The sequence below is a fragment of the Oncorhynchus tshawytscha genome, linkage group LG01 (genome assembly GCF_018296145.1).
Source record: "Oncorhynchus tshawytscha isolate Ot180627B linkage group LG01, Otsh_v2.0, whole genome shotgun sequence".
Taxonomy (NCBI): Eukaryota; Metazoa; Chordata; class Actinopteri; order Salmoniformes; family Salmonidae; genus Oncorhynchus; species Oncorhynchus tshawytscha.
Window position 1 is genome coordinate 8,863,965 of NC_056429.1, and position 20,078 is coordinate 8,884,042.

General features: G+C 42.7%; 1 protein-coding gene across 5 annotated transcripts in view; it reads left to right on the forward strand.

Moving 5' to 3' along the window:
- LOC112217308 (microtubule-associated protein 1B) overlaps positions 1 to 20,078 on the forward strand; it is a 92,750-nt gene that overhangs the window by 66,010 nt on the left and 6,662 nt on the right. The window contains exons 5-7 of one of the 5 annotated variants that reach the window (XM_042326158.1): positions 218 to 5,777; positions 5,931 to 12,335; positions 17,258 to 17,490. In XM_042326158.1, coding sequence (XP_042182092.1) covers positions 218 to 5,777; positions 5,931 to 12,335; positions 17,258 to 17,490 — 12,198 coding nt within the window. Of the gene's footprint in view, positions 1 to 217; positions 12,336 to 17,257; positions 17,491 to 20,078 lie in introns of all 5 variants that reach the window. The other 4 variants (XM_042326085.1, XM_042326211.1, XM_042326041.1 and 1 more) reach the window with 4 other exon arrangements.

The window sequence follows — 20,078 nt, forward strand, 5'->3', positions numbered from 1 at the left end:
CTGGCATTGTTGACTCTAGTCTGTAGTACTGAAAAGCTTAGTTTATTTTACATTTTTAATGAAGATTAGATTACCAATGAAAAATTAATCTTAAATATTACTCCAATGAACTGGAATTGTGGATGAAAATCAAAACAGCAATGTCATTGAGCAATTTTTATACATCAGTACTGACCTCTGACCTTGGGGCTTGTCTCTGTCTGTCATTCTCCTGTAGGTCAGTGATTTGCTGGGCGAAGCGGCCCCCGAGCAGCGGGCCACACTCACTGTGTCCTGCCGAGCGGAGGTGGGTTGGAGTTCCCTGGGTCAGCAGCAGCACTTACGGGAGTTCCTTGAGTACAGACTGAACCCTGAGCCTGTGCTCCCCAAGATGGAGGGAGTCACAGAGTTCACGGAGTACATCTCCGAGACGGTAGACGTGCCTTCGCCCTTTGACCTCCTGGAGCCACCCACTTCTGGAGGCTTCCTGAAACTGTCCAGGCCCTGCTGCTATGTCTTCCCTGGGGGGAGGGGCGACTCGGCCCTGTTTGCGGTCAATGGCTTCAACATCCTAGTGGATGGAGGCTCTGAAAGGAAATCATGCTTCTGGAAGTTGGTCAGACACTTGGACCGCATCGACTCGATTTTACTCACTCACATTGGTGCAGACAATCTGCCAGGCATCAATGGGCTTCTTCAAAGGAAAATAGCAGAGCAGGAGGAGGAACAGTCACAAGGCTCTGCTAGCTACAGCGACTGGATGAAGAACCTGATCTCTCCAGAGCTTGGTGTGATCTTCTTCAATGTACCCGAGAAGCTACGTATGCCAGAATCAAACCTAAAGGTCAAGCGTAGCATCGAGGAGGCCTCACTCACGTTGCAGTACCTCAACAAACTGGGAATCAAGCCGGAGCCTCTCTGTAGACTGGTCAGTAACCCTATTGAGCCTTTAACTCTTTTCCATAAGATGGGAGTGGGCAAGTTAGACATGTATGTTCTGAACCCCGTCAAGGACAGTAAAGAGATGCAGTTTCTCATGCAAAAGTGGGCGGGTAACAGCAAGGCCAAAACTGGCATTGTGCTCCCCAATGGAAAAGAGGGAGAAATATCCGTACCTTACCTGACGTCAGTTACAGCATTAGTCGTCTGGCTTCCTGCCAATCCTGCAGAAAAGATTGTCAGAGTGCTGTTCCCTGGAAACGCACCACAAAACAAAATCCTGGAGGGCCTGGAGAAATTAAAGCACCTTGACTTCTTGCGATACCCAGTAGCCACACAAAAAGACATTGCCTCAGGAGCTCCACCTGCTGTTGTAAAACAGACAAAGCTGAAGCAAAGGACAGACAGCAAAGAGAGTCTCAAATCATCTCCCAAGACTACCAAATCCCCAAAGAAAGAAGCAGACGATGAGGTTTCGGTGACCACAGAGGCAAAGAGTGACTCTGTGAAGGAAAGTAGGAAACTGGTAGAGAATGAAAAACCCACAAAAATACTAAAATCCAAGACTGATGGACCAGAAAATAAAAAACTTTTGAAGGAGAAATCCTTGAAAAAACACTCAAAGGAAAGGGCATCCAAGATGGATGAGAAAAAAGACAAGGAAAAGAAAGAGATCAAACATGTCAAGAAAGATGACGCAGCTAAAAAAGAAGACAAAAAAAAAGACCCCAAAGTTGACAAGAAAAAGGACACGTCCAAACCAGAGTTGAGAAAGATAACAAAACCTGACCTAAAACCCCTCACACCAGAGGTCAGAAAGACCCTGCACAGGGCAAAAGCGTCAAGTAAACCCAAAACCGACAAAAGCAAAGTCAAAACGGCCAAGGCAGAGCCTGCTGAAACCAAATCTGAGGAACTAGCAGCAGATACCATTCAGCCTGAGCCATTACAGAATGGGGCTGTTGAGGGCATGTCTGCTTCCTCCACTCCAGAGGATCTTACCAAGCCACCAGAGAGTGCAGTGGAGACACCAGCAGAAGAAAGCATGACCGAATCCCCTACCCAGGAGGAGGAGAAAGAACAGGAAACTGTCTCTCAAACTCCAACGGGCACAAAGTCACCTGAGAAGGGAGCAGCCACAGCAATGGGATTTGAGACTGAATCTCAAAGAAAAGAGGACAAATTAGCACAAGAGCATAAAGAAGAATTTCAAGCACAGGACATGGATATCTATGAGGACGAGGGAGCTGCCATTGAGGACGATGAGGTGGAGGAAAAAGAAGGCCTGATAGCAGAGAGGAAAATGGTAGAGGAAGAGGAAGATATGGGGATAGGGGAGGAGGAAGAGGAAGGAGAAGATAACAGACTAGACAGGAAACATGAGGTGGAGGAAATGGAGAAAGCTGAAAAGCCCACAGATATGGCTAAAGAGGAAAGCAGAAGGCCTTCATCCCAGGAGGAGGAAGAGGAAGATGAAGATGTTGTTGAAAAGGCCGAGCTGGAAGAGGTAGAAGACTTAGACGTGATAGCTGATGAAGAGGTCAAAGACAAACCTGAAGCGGGAGAGAAAGAAACATCGGCCAAGAACTTGGAAAGCAAAGCAGTCGAACAGACTGCTGGAGCCAAAGAGGAGGATGAGGAAGATGAGGAAGGCTACATCTCAAATGTTGGAGGCGCTACAGCCGACATAGTATCAACACTGCAAGGAGCCGCTGCTGCCGAGCCCATCTCCTTCATTCAAGACGAAACCATTCCCGGTTACTCCGAAACTGAACAGACCATCTCGGATGAGGAGATTCACGAGGAGGCGGAAGACAGGATACCACACCTCCAATACGAAGTGGGTACATATGACATCTCTGTCCCAGATCAGACAGGCTCCTTGGACACCATCCACAGGATGAAGGAGATGCAAGCAGCAGCTATGGCTGATGTAACAGCCAAAGGTTTCATGAGTGGACAGGAGCAAGTATCAGTATTCACTAACATCATGTCTGCTCCCTTGGCAGAGGAAGAACTTGTTTCCTCAGCCACATCCATCACGGAGTATGATAAATTGTCCTCCTTTCCTACCTCTATTGCAGAGGACCAATTGGTTACTCCCGTCACTACACCTCAGACTGAGGAAACGGGCAAAAGCTCACTGGTTAACGATACTGTTAACAGCGTTCCCCTGGCAATTCCAACTGAGGCCACACATGGGAAAGAACACTTCCACTCTGCTGGGACCATCTCACCAACATCCTCCTTGGAGGACGACAAGTGCTTAAAGTCACCTCCATCTGAGGAGTGCCTTCCTGTTGTCTCTGACGCGAAGACTGAGGATAAGGTCATCAAGGCTCATGATGAAGAGGAAGAAGAAGAAGACCAAACTCCTAACGTTGACATTTCACGTGAAAAACTACAGGAGAGTTTTGCCTCTCCTCAAATGTTCCAGGATAGAGAAAGGGATGTGGAAAAGCTCCCTGCCTCTGAGTCTCATGTCTCCAAACCTGTTCAGGATTTGAAGCTGGATCACCCACCAGTTGATGAGGAGGTACAGCTCTTTAAGTCCAAAGAAGACATCTCAACGGCAGTGCCTCCAAAACCCCTTTCACCTCCACCCTCTTTCTCAAAGCCATTTAGGTCAGACTCCGTTACTTCAGAAGGTGAAGAGCGGTGCTTCAGTCCAGACGATAGCACTGTGAAAATGGCCTCTCCCACACAGTCTGGACCTCCCAGTGCAACCCACTCTCCTCTTCATCAGTCGCCTGTGGAAGAAAAGACCAAGGGCTTCCCAGGACTGGAGCATCAAACACAGGAGGACGTTCATGATTCAGCCACCAAAACAGACAATGAGGATGCGAAGAAAGATCCAGAAGATAATAAGGAAAAACTAGATGCTGACATCCAGAAAGAAAGTCAACGTGAGTCAGATGCACCACCATCTGGGGAGAAATCATTTGAACAAGACTTGCCGGTTACAAAAGTGGAAGAAAAAGATGGTCTCTCCGCTTCCACAGATGAGATCCAACTGAAACAGGAGACAACTCCTCTTCCCTCTGAGTCAGTCACAAGGAAAGATGAAGTTTCCTTATTAGGAAAGGAATCTTTACGGGAAGACATTTCTAGTGGTGAGGCTATACTCGGACACAGTGACGAGGAAGATGATGATGACCATCAAGAGAAAGAATCCAAAGAGTGCAGTAAGGCTAAATTCCCAAAGGAGAAGGAGAGTAGTTTCTTAGATGATGACGACGGTGAGGATGATGATGATGATGATACTTCTGATGTAAAACCCATAAAACAGGACATGAAGGAGAAAGAGACAGAAAAGCATGACACACACGAGGCTGAAACCACCAAAGAAGGTAAAGAAACAGAAAAGGTTGGTACCACTGAAGCTGAACCCATCAAGGAAGATACAGATTCGAAAGTGAAGGAAAAATGTGATATTCATGAAGTTGAACCCATCAAGGAAGATTCCAATGGGAAAGTGAAAGAAAAATATGTCATACTTGAAGCTGAACCCATCAAGGAAGATAAGAAAGTAACAGAAAAGGTTGGTACTACTGAAGCTGAACCCATCAAGGAAGATAAGAAAGTAACAGAAAAGGTTGGTACTACTGAAGCTGAACCCATCAAGGAACAGAAGAAAGTAACAGAAAAGGTTGGTACTACTGAAGCTGAACCCATCAAGGAAGATAAGAAAGTAACAGAAAAGGTTGGTACTACTGAAGCTGAACCCATCAAGGAAGAGAAGAAAGTAACAGAAAAGGTTGGTACTACTGAAGCTGAATCCATCAAGGAAGATAAGAAAGTAACAGAAAAGGTTGGTACTACTGAAGCTGAACCCATCAAGGAAGATAAGAAAGTAACAGAAAAGGTTGGTACTACTGAAGCTGAACCCATCAAGGAACAGAAGAAAGTAACAGAAAAGGTTGGTACTACTGAAGCTGAACCCATCAAGGAAGATAAGAAAGTAACAGAAAAGGTTGGTGCTACTGAAGCTGAACCCATCAAGGAAGATAAGAAAGTAACAGAAAAGGTTGGTGCTACTGAAGCTGAATCCATCAAGGGAGATAAGAAAGTAACAGAAAAGGTTGGTGCTACTGAAGCTGAATCCATCAAGGAAGATAAGAAAGTAACAGAAAAGGTTGGTGCTACTGAAGCTGAATCCATCAAGGAAGATAAGAAAGTAACAGAAAAGGTTGGTGCTACTGAAGCTGAACTCATCAAGGAAGATAAGAAAGTAACAGAAAAGGTTGGTGCTACTGAAGCTGAATCCATCAAGGAAGATAAGAAAGTAACAGAAAAGGTTGGTGCTACAGAAGCTGAACCCATCAAGGAAGATAAAGATACTTGTGGGGCCGAGCTCATCAAGGAGAAGTGTGAACCTCTGAAAGAAGAGAAACAGAAAGAAATAGAGACTATATTAACTTCTAAAGATGAGCTAAGCTCTTGTATCTCTACCTCTAAAGTGGAGCCAGCCTCAGACTCCACCACAAGACAACAAATAGTACAAGAGAAAGATACCTTTGTGGCTGAAGCCATGAAAGATGAGACGAAAGAAAAGGATACCTTTGACACTGAACCGATAAGAGAAGATAAAATAGAAAAAGAGCGAGATACCCTTGTCAGTGAACCGACAAAAGAAGAGCACAGAGAGAAAGAGAAGAGTGATACATGCATGGCTGAATCCACCCAGGGGGAGAATAAAGAAAATTATAATTCTTTTGAGATTGAAGTCAGTCAGGAAGAGAACATGCAGAAAGAGAAAGATGATACTCATGTGGCTGATGTCAGTAAAGAACGGAAGATGGAAAATGAGCAAGAGAAAGAAGATACTGGTGATTTCAAAGACGTCAAAGATGAGAAAGATAGAGATGAACGTTATGAAGCTGAACCCTTCAGAGAGGAAAGAGAGAAAGACAGAGATGAACGTTATGAAGCTGAACCCATCAGAGAGGAAAGAGAGAAAGACAGAGATGAACGTTATGAAGCTGAACCCTTCAGAGAGGAAAGAGAGAAAGATAGAGATGAACGTTATGAAGCTGAACCCTTCAGAGAGGAAAGAGAGAAAGACAGAGATGAACGTTATGAAGCTGAACCCATCAGAGAGGAAAGAGAGAAAGATAGAGATGAACGTTATGAAGCTGAACCCTTCAGAGAGGAAAGAGAGAAAGACAGAGATGAACGTTATGAAGCTGAACCCATCAGAAAGGAAAGCGAGAAAGATAGAGATGAACGTTATGAAGCTGAACCCTTCAGAGAGGAAAGAGAGAAAGATAGAGATGAACGTTATGAAGCTGAACCCTTCAGAGAGGAAAGAGCAAAAGAAAATGAAACAGCTGACAAAGTCAAAGATGAGAAGAGCAAGGAAGAGACAGAAAAATATGATTCTCATGAGATTGAACCTGCTAAAGAGGAGGAAGAGGAGATGCAAGAGAAAGATCTACGAGAGGCCTTACAGTGCACCACACAGACAAGAACGGTAGAGAAACTAGAGGTGACGTCTGCGACAAAGCTTGAGTCTACATTTCAGGTTCAGTACTCAGATGGAGATGAGGAGGAGGAAGAGGAAGATGAATCCATTTGTATGGCTGGTGCAGGCTCAAGACCTTTATCAGTGGAACCTAGACAATCAGAGCACGACATCATGTCTCAACATCTGCTCTCAACTCAGCCATCAGAGAATGTGCTTAGTGACCAAACGAAGGACCACCACTCTGAACAGACCACTGGGCTTGTGTCCTCATTACCAAAACGGGAGGCCTCTCCTGATAAAGACATCAAAGAGCAGCATAAAGAAGGACAACATAGACTCTCCCCTGAACTAGAAAAGGACACCAGGACAACTGAGACCGCATCAGGACCCCATCTCAGCCAAGAGCCCACCATTGGTTTCCCTACCATGAAAGAGGATCCAGTCTCTGCTATCTCTACCACTAAAAAAGAACCAGTCTCAGACTCCATCACTACAGACAGCCAGGCTATAAGTTCAACACTATCAAGCACCGATAGCCAGGCTATAAGTTTAGCACTATCAAGCACCGATAGCCAGGCTGTAACTTTAGCACTATCAAGCACCGATAGCCAGGCTGTAAGTTTAGCACTATCAAGCACCGATAGCCAGGCTGTAAGTTTAGCACTATCAAGCACTGATAGCCAGGCTATAAGTTTAGCACTATCAAGCACCGATAGCCAGGCTATAAGTTCAACACTATCAAGCACTGATAGCCAGGCTATAAGTTCAACACTATCAAGCACTGATAGCCAGGCTATAAGTTCAACACTATCAAGCACTGATAGCCAGGCTATAAGTTCAACACTATCAAGCACTGACAGCCAGGCTATAAGTTCAACACTATCAAGCGCTGACAGCCAGGCTGTAAGTTCCACTCTCTCGAGCACCGATAGCCAGGCTGTAAGTTCCACTCTCTCGAGCACCGACAGCCAGGCTGTAAGTTCCACTCTCTCGAGCACCGATAGCCAGGCTGTAAGTTCCACTCTCTCGAGCACCGACAGCCAGGCTGTAAGTTCCACTCTCTCGAGCACCGACAGCCAGGCTGTAAGTTCCACTCTCTCGAGCACCGACAGCCAGGCTGTAAGTTCCACTCTCTCGAGCACCGATAGCCAGGCTGTAAGTTCCACTCTCTCGAGCACCGATAGCCAGGCTGTAAGTTCCACTCTCTCGAGCACCGACAGCCAGGCTGTAAGTTCCACTCTCTCGAGCACCGATAGCCAGGCTGTAAGTTCCACTCTCTCGAGCACCGATAGCCAGGCTGTAAGTTCCACTCTCTCGAGCACCGACAGCCAGGCTGTAAGTTCCACTCTCTCGAGCACCGACAGCCAGGCTGTAAGTTCCACTCTCTCGAGCACCGACAGCCAGGCTGTAAGTTCCACTCTCTCGAGCACCGACAGCCAGGCTGTAAGTTCCACTCTCTCGAGCACCGACAGCCAGGCTGTAAGTTCCACTCTCTCGAGCACCGATAGCCAGGCTGTAAGTTCCACTCTCTCGAGCACCGATAGCCAGGCTGTAAGTTCCACTCTCTCGAGCACCGATAGCCAGGCTGTAAGTTCCACTCTCTCGAGCACCGACAGCCAGGCTGTAAGTTCCACTCTCTCGAGCACCGACAGCCAGGCTGTAAGTTCCACTCTCTCGAGCACCGATAGCCAGACTGTAAGTTCCACTATCTCGAGCACCGATAGCCAGGCTGGTGTGGAGGAATCCCCCCAGCATGAAACACTGCTGCCTTCTATGACAACAAGCAAAGAAGCATCTAATACGGATGAAAAGGCAAAGCATGTTTCTCAAAAAGGAGAGGAGAAACCAGGCAAGGAAGCTGAGAGGGAATTGGAAACAGAGCGGGAAGTTGCTTCCCCGGGACACACACAACCTTGTTCATATTTTCTCTTGGATAAAGATTCTGCGAAGTTTCCGGAGGAAGTGGGCCACATTGATGCTACAAAAGCAGACAGTGCCTCTGAAAATGTGGAAGGTTTTGACAAAATGAGAACAGAGAAGGAGGCGATCGGTGTGAGCTTGCAAGAAGAAAATCAGGGCTTTGGCATGTCTAAGTATGAACCCTATGAAAAGCCCATTTCGAAAGAAGAGGCATCAGACAATAAAGAAGACAGTGAGGTTTCTAGAGAGTTTGATCAGTCAGCACATATTGGCGTTGATGATAACAGGAGAACTAGGCAGGCAGACGCTGGTGCAGCTGAATTCGACTCAGAGGACGAGGAAAAAGAGGAACCGCTGTCATTCAGTAGCGTTGATTACACTCCCCCACGTTTCACAGAGAGCGAGAGAAGCCCCAGTTGTAGCCCAAGTGCCTTCCCTGAACACAATGACAAAGAGAAAGGTCAAGAAGAAGAGAGTGATAGGAAGGAGGGACATGCTACACCACACGTGGAAAACAGCTTTGCATATTCAGAGACTCAAGACAACAAAACCACCCCAGCAGAGCCATGCTCATTACCTTTCAATCTCAAAGAAGATAAACCTGAAAAAGTTGAGAAAGATGAAATGAAGGACGATGCCTGGTCGGCCCCTCAAACATCTACAGGAGAGACGGACAAGACTGGAGCATCTCCTAGTATAGAGGAGTATCTGCCAGTCCAGTCAGGCAGAAAGGAAACAGCCTCTCTGTCATGGGGCCAATCCAACCTTGGTGCCCAAGCCTCAGCTACTGCCATGCTTTTTGAAGACATCCCTGAGAAGCAGACAACAGAGAAGGAAAAAGATGAGCCAGTGAAAGACAAGTTGGATTCATCTGATAGTGAGCGAGGAGACTCTCCCTCTGGTCGCTACTCACCAGCGGAGAAAGACATGTTACCCCGTCAAGTTTCGCCTAAGGAAAAGGAAAATCAGGCTACTGCTGCCCCCCTGGCCGCGTACTCAGGACATCTCATAGACGATAATGTTCTTGCATCTGAGTACACTCAAATTGGCAGCTCTATCACCAGTAAATCTACAATGGGCTATTCTGAGAGAGAAGACACCCCGGACAGTGTATATAAGAGGCTACTGGTGGTGGGAGAGGATTATGATGATGATGATGACGATGATGATGATGATGATGATGATGATGAAGATGAGGATGGTGAAGATGCGGAGGAAGAAGAAGAAGAAGCCAGTGATCTAGATGTGGAGAAGGGTGCAAGAGAGCAGTCTGAAAAAGAAATCTGTAAAACGACATCGGATGATACCACACCTTCTAAACTTCTTGTTACAGAAGAAGAGGACAAGAAGGCCCTCTCACCCGAACCCAACCTCCTCAAAAAGGAGGAACCTACCCATTCAATGACCACAATCTGCCCTCCACTGGTAGATACTGCAGATTCCCTTTTGAATAATGTAGTTGGTGCCTCGCCACTCCAGTCTGGCAGTTCCACTGCAATAGAACAAACAGGATCTGGAGGATATCCTTCTGAATCCTCAGAGTTTTCTGAGGACAGCCAGCTGGGGTTAAAGGAGGAGAGGTTTGACAGTCCTGACCTATCTCTGCCCACCAAGTCTAGTGAAGATAAACATTACAGTCAGGGAGACATTGAAGCTGAGAGGCAGAGAAGCCCAGATACCGCTAGTCGAAAACCAGAGGAAGCTCCTTCGTCTTACCTCCCATCTGCCTCAGCTTCTCTATCAACCAGCCACCAGTTACGAGAGGAGGTAGAGAGTCCCGTCACAGTGTCTAGTGCCCCCTACAGGACAGATTCTGAGTTTGCTTCCTTTGAGTATTCTTCATTCAAAGATGAAGAATCCTCAGTCAAGCACTCAATCCTCTCAACCTCAAGGGTAATACTAAAAGAGGAGTACCTAGAAGCCTCTGAAAAGCTTACCTCAACAACTACAACTACATTCAGTCTGACACAAGTCTCTCCAGTCTTACCTACTCCAGCCAAAGACACTATTCAACAAGACACATCATCAAGCCATAAAATGGACAAGGGTCAGACCTCTGATACCTTTCATAAACTTGAGGGCATTGTTGAAACCAAAACCATGTCTGCTGGGGCTTCAGAACCATTAAGTTCCCAGCTGTCCAAACCCGCTGAAACCATATCCACTTCAAGGGCTCTCTTTGAGGTTTCCCCATTGCAAAGAGCTGACTCTCCTGACAGAGAATCCCAGGGCTCACTGGACAGCAAAGAGTCCTACACTCTTCCATGCCGCATTGAATGCCAGAAATCTTCAGTGACAGAGCAAAAAGAAGGCATGCTGTCCATAACTGAGACACACATGGTCACCATCGTCTCCAGTACAACCACAACAGTGACCCAATCTGATGTGGTGACAAAACCACAGGAGTCAACTGAAGCCTCTTCCAATGGGCCTACTGAGGTTCGCACAAGTGCCCAAGAAGTCTTCAGTGAAGCAAGCAAAGCCTCTTGTGCCACAATGTCAGATCTACCTAAATCTGATCTGCTTAAATCTGATCAGAAAAAGGAGGAAGAAGAAGAAGAAGAAGAGACAAAGAAAGAGAAAGATAAGATGGAAATGAAAGTGGAGGAGAAGAAAGAGAGCAAAGTAGAGACCCTAAAGGAGGACAAGGAAATGCCAGAGCAAAAGGATAAGGAGGAGAAGAAAGAGATGGCTGGAGAGAAGGAAAAGGTAGAGGAAAAGCAATTGGAGGAGGAAGACGGGAAGGAGGAGGAGAAGAAAGACCAGACTGATGAGGAGAGTGAAAAGGAGAAGGAGAGGAAAGAGGGAGAGAAAGAGAAAGTAGAGGATAAAAAAGCAGAGAAACTGGAAGAGAAGATGTCCGAAAGGAGAAGGAGTAGCTTATCTGACTGGGAACTCCTACAAGGGCCGGGCGCATGCCCAAGCGCCCCTCCAGGCTATGAAGATGACAGGGAAGAGGAGGAGGAAGAGTATGAAACAGAAGAAGCAGAAGAAGCAGAGGAAGAATATGGAGAAGAAGAATGCGTAGCTCCAGGCCAGCCCACCCCTCTGTCCACAGCAGAACATGCCCACCATACAAAGGCCTCTGCCAAAACAGATGGAGTATCCAGTCGTCCCACTGACCTGCATATGGAGGCTACCTCCTCGTCCCCCCCTAGCTACTCCTCATGTGAATACAAACACCGCAAAGGAGAAATCTCCCCATCCTTCATCAACCCCAGTCCACATGCCCTCTCCAGCGATGATGGCGAAGAGGACAAAGGGAGCGACCACTCTCTTGAGGGGGATGAAGACGACCGCGAGCAACACTCGGTCAAGAGGAGGTCTCACAAGCAGAAGCGACATCTCACTCAATGTGGAGCTACTGGAGCAGGGGAGGGGTCGCAACCAGTTTCCATGCCTCCTGGTGGCATGGCAACTGGACTCGGGGTGGTGCTAGCTGGAGAGGAGACGCCCCCCACATCAGTGAGCGACTCATTAGCTTCACAGTCTGACTCAGACGTACCTCCAGAGACCGAGGAGTGCCCATCGATTACAGCAGAGGGAAACCTGGACTCAGACGAAGATGCAGAACACCTGCCGGTGGACAAACTATCTGCATCTGCCACCGGAGGGGGCCATCAACCCCCCTCGCCCAGATCAGCTGCGAAGGCCCACGACCCCCTACCTGCCCCTATGAAGGACCCCCTCCCACACCCGCCACACCCTGACGTGTGCATGGTGGACCCAGAGGCCCTCTCTAACGACCAGAGCAGCACGGAGAAACTTCTCAAGAAGGATCACAAGACAACCAAGAGCCTGCGGAAGGGCCTGGGCAAACCTAAGTCTGCGTCCCCAGCCCGGAAGGGGAAGAGGTCCACCACCCCTGTGAAGCAGACCTCCAAGGACTCCTCGCCTCGATCGGCCTCTCTGAGAAGGAGGGACACGGAAAGGAGCTCCAGGCTGACGCAGAAGTCCGAGGGCCTGGGATCCAAGGGGGACCTACACGCTCCAGGGAAAGGCCTGGTGAACGGTGTCAAGAGCAATTTGGGTAAAAAATCAAGCAGGATGATATGACTCCATATTCAGTAGTAGAGGAAACTTGAAAAACATCAAAGATGATAACAATGCAATAGGTTATAACCTTGAAGGGGAAAGGAAACACTTTAGGAAGTAAATCAGTTACAGCTAGCTGGTGTTCTAAATCCTAGTGTTTACATTCCCCTTTAAATTTCAAAAATCATCCCCCAAAGGCTTGATGATACACACTTCCCCATTCTAATTTACTCTTGATTTACATAGACATAGAAGTCTGAATCCCCCCCCCCATTCAAACATGGGAAAAGTCATGAGTCATTCTAAAGTCTAAAAGCATTAGTCATTCTAAAGTCATTAGTCATTCTAAAGGCATTAGACATTCTAAAGTCATTAGTCATTCTAAAGTCTAAAGTAATTCTAAAGTCATTAGTCATTCTAAAGGCATTAGACATTCTAAAGTCTAAAGTCATTAGTCATTCTAAAGGCATTAGACATTCTAAAGTCTAAAGTCATTAGACATTCTAAAGGCATAAGACATTCAAAAGTCTAAAGTCATTAGTCATTCTAAAGTCATTAGTCATTCTAAAGGCATAAGACATTCAAAAGTCTAAAGTCATTAGTCATTCTAAAGTCATTAGACGTTCAAAAGTCATTAGACATTCTAAAGGCATTAGACATTCTAAAGGCATTAGACATTCTAAAGGCATTAGACATTCTAAAGGCATTAGACATCCTAATGTCATTAGTCATCCTAATTCTAAAGTCATTTGTCATTCTAAAGTCATTTGTCATTCTAAAGTCATTAGTCATTAGTCATCAGTCATTCTAAAGTCTAAAGTCATTAGTCATTATAAAGCATTATAAAGTCTAAATCATTAGTCATTCTAAAGTCTAAAGTCATTAGTCATTCTAAAGTCTAAAGTCATTAGACATTCTAAAGGCATAAGACATTCAAAAGTCTAAAGTCATTAGTCATTCTAAGGGCATTAGTCATCCTAAAGTCAAAAGTCATTAGTCATTCTAAAGGCATAAGACATTCAAAAGTCTAAAGTCATTAGTCATTCTAAAGGCATTAGTCATCCTAAAGTCATTAGTCATTCTAAAAAGGCATTAGTCATTCTAAAGTCATTAGTCATTCTAAAGGCATTAGTCATTCTAAAGGCATTAGACATTCTAAAGGCATTAGACATTCAAAAGTCTAAAGTCATTAGTCATTCTAAAGTCATTTGTCATTCTAAAGGCATTAGACATTCTAAAGGCATTAGACATTCTAAAGGCATTAGACATTCAAAAGTCTAAAGTCATTAGTCATTCTAAAGACATTAGTCATCCTAAAGTCATTAGTCATTCTAAAGACATTAGTCATCCTAAAGTCATTAGTCATTCTAAAGGCATTAGACATTCTAAAGGCATTAGACATTCTAAAGGCATTAGACATTCTAAAGGCATTACACATTCAAAAGTCTAAAGTCATTAGTCATTCTAAAGACATTAGTCATCCTAAAGTCATTAGTCATTCTAAAGAGGCATTAGTCATCCTAAAGTCATTAGTCATTCTAAAGTCATTAGTCATTCTAAAAAGGCATTAGTCATCCTAAAGTCATTAGTCATTCTAAAGTTATTAGTCATTCTAAAGTATTCTAAAGGCATTAGTCATCCTAAAGTCATTAGTCATCCTAAAGTCATTAGTCATTCTAAAGTTATTAGTCATTCTAAAGGCATTAGACATTCAAAAGTCTAAAGTCATTAGACATTCTAAAGGCATAAGACATTCAAAAGTCTAAAGTCATTAGTCATTCTAAAGGCATTAGTCATTCTAAAGTCATTAGACTTTCTAAAGGCATTAGACATTCTAAAGGCATTAGACATTCTAAAGGCATTAGACATTCTAAAGACATAAGACATTCAAAAGTCTAAAGTCATTAGTCATTCTAAAGGCATTAGACATTCTAAAGTCATTAGTCATTCTAAAGGCATTAGACATTCTAAAGGCATTAGACATTCTAAAGGCATTAGACATTCTAAAGGCATAAGACATTCAAAAGTCTGAAGTCATTAGTCATTCTAAAGGCATTAGTCATTCTAAAGTCATTAGTCATTCTAAAGTAATTTGTCATTCTAAAGTCATTAGACGTTCAAAAGTCATTAGTCATTCTAAAGTCATTAGTCATTCTAAAGTCATTAGTCATTCTAAAGTCATTAGACGTTCAAAAGTCATTAGTCATTCTAAAGTCATGAGTCATTCTAAAGGCATTAGTCATTCTAAGTCATTAGTCATTCTAAAGGCATTAGACATTCTAAAGGCATTAGACATTCTAAAGGCATTAGACATTCTAAAGGCATTAGACATCCTAAACTCATTAGTCATTCTAAAGTCATTAGTCATTCTAAAGTCATTAGTCATTCTAAAGTCATTAGACATTCTAAAGTCTAAAGTCATTAGTCATTCTAAAGTCATTAGTCAGTCTAAAGTCATTAGTCATTCTAAAGTCATTAGTCATTCTAAAGTAATTTGTCATTCTAAAGTAATTTGTCATTCTAAAGTAATTTGTCATTCTAAAGTCATTAGACGTTCAAAAGTCATTAGTCATTCTAAAGTCATTAGTCATTCTAAAGTCATTAGACATTCTAAAGTCATTAGTCATCCTAAAGTCATTAGTCAACCTAAAGTCATTAGTCATTCTAAAGTTATTAGTCATTCTAAAGTATTCTAAAGTCATTAGTCATCCTAAAGTCATTAGTCAACCTAAAGTCATTAGTCATTCTAAAGTCATTAGTCATCCTAAAGTCATTAGTCATTCTAAAGTCATTAGTCATTCTAAAGGCATTAGACATTCAAAAGTCTAAAGGCATTAGACATTCTAAAGGCATAAGACATTCAAAAGTCTAAAGTCATTAGTCATTCTAAAGGCATTAGTCATTCTAAAGTCATTAGTCATTCTAAAGGCATTAGACATTCTAAAGGCATTAGACATTCTAAAGGCATTAGACATTCTAAAGACATAAGACATTCAAAAGTCTAAAGTCATTAGTCATTCTAAAGGCATTAGACATTCTAAAGGCATTAGACATTCTAAAGACATAAGACATTCAAAAGTCTAAAGTCATTAGTCATTCTAAAGGCATTAGACATTCTAAAGTCATTAGTCATTCTAAAGGCATTAGACATTCTAAAGGCATTAGACATTCTAAAGGCATTAGACATTCTAAAGGCATAAGACATTCAAAAGTCTGAAGTCATTAGTCATTCTAAAGGCATTAGTCATTCTAAAGGCATTAGACATTCTAAAGTCATTAGTCATTCTAAAGTCATTAGTCATTCTAAAGTAATTTGTCATTCTAAAGTCATTAGACGTTCAAAAGTCATTAGTCATTCTAAAGTCATTAGTCATTCTAAAGTCATTAGTCATTCTAAAGGCATTAGACATTCTAAAGTCTAAAGGCATTAGACATTCTAAAGGCATTAGACATTCTAAAGGCATTAGACATTCTAAAGGCATAAGACATTCAAAAGTCATTAGACATTCTAAAGGCATTAGTCATTCTAAAGTCATTAGTCATTCTAAAGGCATTAGTCATTCTAAAGTCATTAGTCATTCTAAAGGCATTAGACATTCTAAAGGCATTAGACATTCTAAAGGCATTAGACATTCTAAAGGCATTAGACATCCTAAACTCATTAGTCATTCTAAAGTCATTAGTCATTCTAAAGTCATTAGTCATTCTAAAGTCATTAGACATTCTAAAGTCTAAAGTCATTAGTCATTCTAAAAAGTCATTAAAGTCATTAGTCATTCTAAAGTCATTAGTCATTCTAAAGTAATTTGTCATTCTAAAGTAATTTGTCATTCTAAAGTAATTTGTCATTCTAAAGTCATTAGACGTTCAAAAGTCATTAGTCATTCTAAAGTCATTAGTCATTCTAAAGTCATTAGACATTCTAAAGTCATTAGACGTTCAAGTCATTAGTCATTCTAAAGTCATTAGTCATTCTAAAGTCATTAGACATTCTAAAGTCTAAAGTCATTAGTCATTCTAAAGTCTAAAGTAATTAGTCATTCTAAAGTCTAAAGTCATTAGACATTCTAAAGTCTAAAGTCATTAGTCATTCTAAAGTCTAAAGTCATTAGTCATTCTAAAGTCATTAGTCATTCTAGTCATTAGTCATTCTAAAGTCATTAGTCATTCTAAAGTCATTAGTCATTCTAAAGTCATTAGTCATTCTAAAGTCATTAGACATTCTAAAGTCTAAAGTCATTAGTCATTCTAAAGTCATTAGTCATTCTAAAGTCATTAGTCATTCTAAAGTCATTAGTCATTCTAAAGTCATTAGGCATTCTAAAGTCATTAGTCATTCTAAAGTCATTAGTCATTCTAAAGTCATTAGGCATTCTAAAGTCATTAGTCATTCTAAAGTCATTAGACATTATAAAGTCTAAAGTCATTAGACATTCTAAAGTCATTAGTCATTCTAAAGTCATTAGTCATTCTAAAGTCATTAGTCATTCTAAAGTCATTAGACATTCTAAAGTCAAAGTCATTAGACATTCTAAAGTCATTAGTCATTCTAAAAAGTCATTCTAAAGTCATTAGACATTCTAAAGTCATTAGTCATTCTAAAGTCATTAGTCATTCTAAAGTCATTAGTCATTCTAAAGTCATTAGTCATTCTAAAGTCATTAGGCATTCTAAAGTCATTAGTCATTCTAAAGTCATTAGACATTATAAAGTCTAAAGTCATTAGACATTCTAAAGTCATTAGTCATTCTAAAGTCATTAGTCATTCTAAAGTCATTAGACATTCTAAAGTCATTAGTCATTCTAAAGGCATTAGACATTCTAAAGTCCAAAGTCATTAGACATTCTAAAGTCATTAGTCATTCTAAAGTCAGTAGAGACTTCTCCAATTTTACAATATGGTCCCTCCTCCTTCAGGTACCAACTCCCAGAAATCTAGTTCAGCCGTCCCCCCTGGGCCTCCAATCTATGTGGACCTGGCCTACGTGCCCAACCACTGCAGTGCCAAGAATGTGGACCAGGAGTTCTTCAAGCGGGTGCGTGCTGCGTACTACGTGGTGAGCGGCAACGACCCGGCCGGTGGAGAGCCTAGTCGTGGTGTCCTGGATGCCCTTTTGGAGGGCAAGGCCACATGGGGCTCCAATCTACAGGTGCTTGCTCTATTTCTTTCCCTTAGTCTCTCTCTGTCTGCATACATGCAGGCTCCGCTGTTCAGTAAATGTTTGATTTTTCTCTACATTGTTAGTTAATTTTGTTTGGACTTTTCTCCACATTGTTAGTACATTCTGTTTGACTTTTTTTTTCTTCCACATTTCGTTTTCTACGTTTTTCCTAAATTTGTTTGGACTTTTCTCCACATTTCCATTTAGCCTGTGTTTTCTCGCTGTGAAGACATTCTGCACCACTGCTAATCTCAGGATCCAGAGGGATATATTCAGAATCACTGATCTGAATCACTTGTAAAATGGACTTGGTAGTGTAAACAGATGCTTGACAATGCTTTAGACAATGTATGCCATTGTTTACAGCCACTGAGACAGACATCATTATTTGAGCATTTAGATTGTGAATGTTACAATGTACACAACTGTTCAAAAGTCGTTGACAAGGTTATAAATAATGATTTTTAATTGAAATAATAATTGTGTCCTTCAAACTTTGCTTTTGTCAAAGAATCCTCCATTTGAAAAAAGTACAGCCTTGCAGACCTTTGGCATTCCAGTTGTCAATTTGTTGAGGTAAACTGAAGAGATTTCACCCCATGCTTCCTGAAGCTCCTCCAACAAGTTGGATTGGCTTGATGGGCACTTCTTACGTAGCATACGGTCAAGCTGCTCCCACAACAGCTAAATAGGGTTGAGATCCGGTGACTGTGCTGACCACAGGCTATGGCATGGCGTTGCAAATTGGAGTGATAGCCTTCCTTCTTCAAGATCCCTTTTACCCTGTACAAATCTCCCACTTGACCATCACCAAAGCACCCCAGACCATCACATTGCCTCCACCATGCTTGACAGATGGCGTCAAGCAGACCTCCAGCATCTTTTCATTTTTTCTGCGTCTCAGGAATGTGCTTATTTGTGATCCGAACACCTCAAACTTAGATTTGTCTGTCCATCACACTTTTTTTCCAATCTTCCTCTGTCCAGTGTCCTGTGTTTCTTTTGCCCATCTTAATCTTTTATTTGTATTGGCCAGTCTGAGATGTGGCTTTTTCTTTGCAACTCTGCCTAGAAGGCCAGCATCCCAGAGTCGCCTCTTCACTATTGACATTGAGACCGGTGTTTTGCGGGTACTATTTATTGAAGCTGCTAGTTGAGGACTTGTGAGGTGTCTGTTTCTCAAACTAGACACTAATGTACTTGTCCTTTTGCTCAGTTGTGCACCGGGGCCTCCCATTTCTCTTTCTATTCTGGTTAGAACCAGTTTGTGTTGTTCTGTGAAGGGAGTAGTAGACAACGATGTACGAGATCTTTAGTTTCTTGGCAATTTGTCACATGGAATAGCCTTCTTTCACAGAACAAGAATAGACTGATGAGTTTCAGAAGAAGGTCTTTGTTTCTGGCCATTTTGAGCCTGTAATCGAACCCACAAATGCTGATGCTTCAGATACTCAACTAGTCTAAAGAAAGCTTGTTTTATTGCTTCTTTAATCAGAACAACAGTTTTTAACATAATAGCAAAAGGGTTCTCTAATGATCAATTAGTCTTTTAAAATTATAAACTTGGATTAGCTACCACAACGTGCCATTGGAACACAGGAGTGATGGTTGCTCATAATGGGCCTCTGTACACCTATGTAGATATTCCATAATAAATCATCCGTTTCCAGCTACAATAGTCATTTACAACATCAACAATGTCTACACTGTATTTCTGATCAATTTGATGTTATTTTGATGGACACAAAAAAATAAAAATGATATATATATATATAAAAAATAAAATATATATATATATATATATATATACACTGCTCAAAAAAATAAAGGGAACACTAAAATAACCCATCCTAGATCTGAATGAATGAAATATTCTTATTAAATACTTTTTTCTTTACATAGTTGAATGTGCTGACAACAAAATCACACAAAAATTATCAATGGAAATAAAAATGTATCAACCCATGGAGGTCTGGATTTGGAGTCACACTCAAAATTAAAGTGGAAAACCACACTACAGGCTGATCCAACTTTGATGTAATGTCCTTAAAACAAGTCAAAATGAGGCTCAGTAGTGTGTGTGGCCTCCACGTGCCTGTATGACCTCCCTACAACGCCTGGGTATGCTCCTGGACCTCCCTACAACTCCTGGACAGTCTGTGGTTCAACGTGGCAATGGTGGATGGAGCGAGACATGATGTCCCAGATGTGCTCAATTGGATTCAGGTCTGGGGAACGGGCGGGCCAGTCCATAGCATCAATGCCTTCCTCTTGCAGGAACTGCTGACACACTCCAACCACATGAGGTCTAGCATTGTCTTGCATTAGGAGGAACCCAGGGCCAACTGCACCAGCATATGGTCTCACAAGGGGTCTGAGGATCTCATCTCGGTACCTAATGGCAGTCAGGCTACCTCTGGCGAGGACATGGAGGGCTGTGCGGCCCCCCAAAGAAATGCCACCCCACACCATGACTGACCCACCGCCAAACCGGTCATGCTGGAGGATGTTGCAGGTAGCAGAACGTTCTCCACGGCGTCTCCAGACTCTGTCACGTCTGTCACGTGCTCAGTGTG